This window comes from Vombatus ursinus, unplaced genomic scaffold, assembly GCF_900497805.2.
Source record: "Vombatus ursinus unplaced genomic scaffold, bare-nosed wombat genome assembly UNPS02014775.1, whole genome shotgun sequence".
NCBI lineage: Eukaryota > Metazoa > Chordata > Mammalia > Diprotodontia > Vombatidae > Vombatus > Vombatus ursinus.
The window spans coordinates 15,109,307-15,114,767 of NW_020954553.1; the positions used below are offsets into that span (position 1 = coordinate 15,109,307).

At 52.7% G+C, this 5,461-nt stretch overlaps 1 protein-coding gene across 2 annotated transcripts; it reads right to left on the reverse strand.

Annotated features, from left to right (window-relative positions):
* On the reverse strand, positions 1 to 4,715 carry GJB3 (gap junction protein beta 3). 2 transcript variants are annotated; one of them, XM_027864629.1, is made up of 3 exons: positions 4,629 to 4,708; positions 2,899 to 3,077; positions 1 to 1,861 (listed from the first exon to the last, which is right to left on the reverse strand). In XM_027864629.1, exon 3 carries the CDS (start codon positions 1,828 to 1,830, stop codon positions 1,009 to 1,011), a length of 822 nt encoding a protein of 273 aa, XP_027720430.1. In that variant the 5' UTR covers positions 1,831 to 1,861; positions 2,899 to 3,077; positions 4,629 to 4,708; the 3' UTR covers positions 1 to 1,008. The 2 variants fall into 2 exon arrangements, with proteins under 2 accessions (XP_027720430.1, XP_027720429.1); XM_027864628.1 differs by lacking the exon at positions 2,899 to 3,077 and having other exon boundaries at positions 4,629 to 4,715.
* Positions 4,716 to 5,461: the final 746 nt, after the last annotated feature.

Here is a 5,461-nt window from a genome sequence, read left to right on the forward strand (position 1 = left end):
TTACAGAAAACAAAACAAAATAAAACACTTTATTGAATTCCAGGAAGGGATCATCTCCTTTCCATTCTTACCTATTGATATCCAGTGGAATTCAGGCCTTCAGCCTTGATTCAGGGCAGATGGAAGGGTGAGTCACTTCCTTAAACCTGCATTCCTAGTAAGTCTGCCCCCAGGCTTCAGAATTGGGACTCCATTGTTGGGCCTGGGGACAAAACCTTCAATGGCCCTGGGTTGAGAGGTTTATTCCAGAGGCTGGGGGCAGGGGAAAGGAAGCACGTCTCTTCAACATGGAGGGAGGGATTTTTCTAGAGGAAAAGGGTGGAAGTGAACCAGATTGGGTTTGGAGGGAGCAGCTATAGCCTGAGCCCCTGGATGCTGGCAAAGTATCCTTACTGGATGTTTTTGGTCTGGTTTGCCTAATCTCACCTCAGTCCTTGTGGCCTACTGATATTGCCTGCAACCCTGTGGGCTGCTTTGAGCTCTTAGATGATGGTCCTGTGACCTCTGGTTTGGCAGAAGGGCCCAGCTTTGCAAACGTCTCCCTGCTGGCTCCTTGGGGGAGCCACAAAACTGACAGCCAGCCCCCCCCCCCCCCCCAGCACCACCCACTGAATTTAGCCCTGGTTATGGAGAGTAGAGGATTACTCTGATCTGGTTCTGTAGCCTCTTAATCCGCCCCTGTCCCAGCCCCTAGTTGTAAAATATGGGGTTAGAGATGGAACTGGGTAAAGCTGCTAGATACAATAGCCACCCTCCCCCATCTAGCCACCAACCCTTTCTTCCTCCACTGATCTTCGCTGAGGCCTCCAGAGTAGGGCTATCTCCCAAAGAGGATCCACTTCCCCAGGACCCTCTGCTCTGTGAATGTTCCCAAGTCCTGTCCTCCATCCTCATTCTCTCATGTTGACTCTTCCAGCCCCTGGGGTCAGAGGAATAAGAGCTATGGGAGTCATGAAGATGGCTCAGCATATTCCAGCCATCCCACGCCATCCCAGGCTCCTTGCCAGGTCAGATGAGAGTCAGGTTAGGGGCAGACGCCCGAAGTGCCTCTGTCCCCTTGCCGAGGCTCATGCGCTCCTCACCCCCATGGGATGGCAGCAGGTGGTGGCAGCGGCAGGTGGATGCCCTGCTGGAGGAGGGGGAGTGCAGAGCAGCTCCCTTGCGCTTGACTCTGCACACGATTCTAGATATCCTCTGACAGATAAGGTAACAGATCTCACAGATGGTTAGGATGATGCAGATGGCCGAGGCCCCCACCATGAAGTAGGTGAAGACCTTCTTCTCCGTGGGCCTGGCGATGTAGCAGTCCACTGTGTTGGGGCAGGGGCTCACTCCGGCACACTGCACCAGGCGGGGGAAGGAGAAGCCGTACCACAGCGTATGCAGAATGTAGAGGAAGACGATTTCCACGATGAACTTGAAGAAGAGGCTTAACAGGTAGGTCCACCAGAGACCGCCATGCTTCTTGCCGGCATTGTCATAGAGCCGGGCACATTTGTCCCCGTGCTTCTGTCGGTGTCGCCGCTCCCGCTCCTCCCGGTAGGCTACGTGCATGATGACCAGCAGCGAGGGGCAGGTGACGAAGATGAGCTGCAGAGCCCACAGGCGGATGTTGGAGATGGGGAAGAAGTGGTCGTAGCAGACGTTGGTGCAGCCCGGCTGGCGCGTGTTACAGTCAAAGTCCTTCTGCTCATCACCCCACACGCGCTCCGCCGCTACCACGTACACCAGCACACGGAAGACGAAGACCACGGAGAGCCAGATACGGCCGAAAGCCGTGGAGTACTTGTTGACTCCGCTCAGGAGCGACTGCAGGGTCTTCCAGTCCATGGCTGCTGGGCTGTGGGGGCGCTGGGCCCACCTGTGAGGCGCAAGGACAAGAGAGGCTCAAAGTGGGGCTGCGGCCGAAGACTAAGCGCCGGCCTCTCTTTCCGGGATAGAGCAGCGCGGGAGGCGCTTGGTTTGGCCTCAGGGCATGAGCTTGGAGGGCTCTGGGTTTCTGAAGGCTCCCACCTAAGAAAGGCTTTATTCCTTTTCTCTGGCTGGAAGCTGTGGCTTGATAGGGACAGAAACTGATCCAGGACTACAGGGTTTCATGTGACAAGGAATCACCCAATGCACTAATTGTTGTTGTGTGGTTTGTCCTTCCTTCTCGAAGAGGACCATGACATCAGGAAGATGATGCCATGACTTGCAAGTGAATTGGATTACAGTGAGGGAGGGCTGTGCAAGGGCACTAGCCTAATACTGGAGTGTCCAAGGATGTTTGTGTCTGGGTGAGTGGATGGCCTTGTGTTACCCCATCATGTGCAATTACACACTAATCCATGAACCAGTGCACATCTATATCTGGGTGGATGCTTGTGCATCTGCATGCACCTGTGTATGCACGCTTGTGAGGACATCCTGAAGCTACTTTTCCTGAAAAGGTGTATATGTATATGTGGGTGGGTGATGTGTGCCTAGAGAGTATGGTATGTTTTGTCTTACATGGCTGGGCTCAGTTGTGCACTGTGTCATGTATGAGGTGCATCGTGTAGTGGGGGTGGGGGATGGGGTGTGTGGGAGTGTGTGAGGTGGCGCTGGCAGGGGAAACTGGCCGGCATTATGGGGCAGGGGAAAGAATGCTGTTTTTGGGATTAGGGGCCAGAGGTTTGAATCCTGGCTGTGCCTGGCTCTGCCCAACTTTGGACAAGACACATAACCACAACGGGCCTCAGTTTCCTTCTCTGATCACTCCCAGCTCTAGATCTGTGATCCTAGGGTCCTTTGGTAATTGAAGCTTGAAGACTTCCAATGGGAACAAATCTCCCTTGAGGATTTTTTTTTTGGTTGGGGAAAACCCTCCCCCCCCTTCTAAGAGCAGGAGGGATTGAGATGGCGAGATGGGGAGCCAACCTGTCTTTTTCCCCTGAAGCATGAGTCAAGGTTGCTTCGGACCCTTCTCTTTTTCCAGTCCCTTGTCTCCTTCAGCCAGCTCTGCGCTCATCCTCCACATCCCTGCCCACTTCCCCTCTTCTCCCAGGTATGTGCTGTTTGGCCACGTGGCCCTCACGTTTCATTTCCTGCAGGTGGTCCTGTAGGTCAGAGGCTGTTAGACCCTCTTGAGATTTAACTCTGAGATGTGATCCCTGAGCAGGCACCCCCATAGAACATGGTACAATGGGAAGAACACTGATTTTGGCATCAGATAATCTGATCCAAACCTGGCTCTGATACTAATGCCCTGGGTTGGAATTCACCTTTCTGGGACTCAGTTTCCTCATTTGTAAAATGAGAAAACTGGATCTCTCATATGTCTCTGAGATCCCTTTCCCCTCTATATCTATCATCCTAGAGATATGAATATTCATTAGCACTTCCCATCCTACCAGCATTGCACTTTGAAAGAAAGTCTGTTAAGAGAAGGGTGGGTCAGAGTGGGAGTCACTACATGATCCCAAGTTCTGCTTGTCACTCTCCCCTGTGAACTTGAGTAAGTCACTGAACTTTAAGGTGAATGGGGCTGGTTCTGCACTATTTTGATTATATACTTATTTCGTGGTCCCTCATTCCTTGCCTGTCTGGTTTGGTCCCAAAGGGCTGTCCCTGAAAAGGGTGCCTGCTTCTCAGTACCTTCTTACCACCTTCCTGACTTACAGATCCCACTCTTACTACTACCCCCCCAACCCCCTTCAAAATTCCCAACACTGAATCACTGAGAGGCCACATTCATCGGGAAGGAATTCCTTGGCTGGACTGAGGGCGAGGAGTAGGCGGGGCTTACCTTGGCTCAAATAGAAGGCGGGAGGTTGGGGAGGAGAGGTGTGGAGTAAGGTTACAACCCCTGCCAAGGACTGGAGGAGCAGGTTCTGAGCTCCTGACTCCCTTAACTAAGCTGTTGTGGACAGGAGTGGTGGGTGGTATGGAAGACACTGGGCTTTGGCTAACGTCTAAGGGATGGGGTTGTCCGACAGACCAACGAGAATCTTGGACTTACTCTCTTCTGGATCCTAATTAGGTATGGGACAGGGCACTGGAGGGGCTAGAGTTCAGCCCTAGCCCCAAGCATGGCAACTCTGGTTTACAGCACATCTCCTACCATCCGCTTGAGAGTTTGGGGATTAGTACCTAGGCTCCCCTTTCTTCAGGGAGGGAAGAGCAGGAGCTTGAATCCTATAGCACTTCCCTGGGTTTGGGGGGATCACTTTTCCTTCTTCCTGTTTTCTTCCTATCTTTCCTCCCTCCTTCCTTGCTCGCACCACTTCCCCCCTTCTCCCCACCCGCGGCCCCATCCCCATCCCCATCCCCATCCCCATCCCCATCCGCATTCCCATCCCCATCCCTATTCCCATTCCCTGCAGTCTGAAGCATGGAGACCTGTTGTTTCCCAGAAAGACTGAAAAGCAAAGGAGAAATGGCCCCTGGCCCTTGACCTTCTGAGTTCTCTGAGGCTTCTGCTCCCATCTGCCCAATGGACTGCGAGATCTCAGCCAGCCCTAGCCCAGAAACCATCTCCTAATCAGGCCACTTTTTTTTAGAGGGGAAAAGAGGGGCCAGGGACAGTGTCTATGCCCCCTTGGGCTCAGCTGATGGCTGATCCCCAGACAATGTCTCTAAACCCCCTTGATCCCAAAGGTAGCACTTACCCACCAGCTCCTGTCTTCCAAACCCTGCAGGAGGCAAGTGAGGGGCAGACTTAGGCAAGTGCTCGCTCCCACCCACCTTCCTCTCACTCTCAGCTTGCTCAAACCCTCCTCTTCTGGGCGGGGTTGATCTGCCCTGCCCAGTTGAGAGGCATGTAATGGGCCAGCCCAAGGTAGCAACAAGCTGATGGGCATGAGGGATAACCCAGTCTGGGACTCTCACAACCTGGGGGTGCAGATGATGGGGAGGGAGTTTCCAAGTAATAAAGCCCCACCTGGGGTCATCTTTCTACTAGGAATGGACATCTGAGTCCCCTCCCTCCCTCCCTAGGACATTGAGACATACCCAGCTTAGACCTCTAGCCCCTAAAAAGGAAGAAAAAAAATTATTGATACTTTTTGGTTTTAGGTCACAGTCATGTGATCCATCCCCACCCCACCTCCCAACCAGTGAGCCCCCCTTGTAATAAACAAAAGCAAACCCAGCAGACACCCAAACGATGTCTGACATCGAATGTCTGACATCGTATGCAGCAGTCTGCAACCTCCATCCTTCGCTTCTCTCTTGTAAGGAGGGAGATGGCCCTTCCATTCCTCTCACCCTGCTTGTCGTAATTATGCATATTCACAAAGTATTTTCAAGTTGGCAGTGGCTTTCCTCACCACAGCCCTTTGAGGCCAGTGATGCAAAATTATCATCCCCATTTTCCAGATGAGGACTCAGTTAAAATGACTTGTCCACCATCATGTAGCTAGGAAGTGTTTGAGGTTGGATGGGAAGCCAAGGCCCCTGACTTGAACTGATCACTTTTTTGGGGCTGGCTTTGGTACTTGCT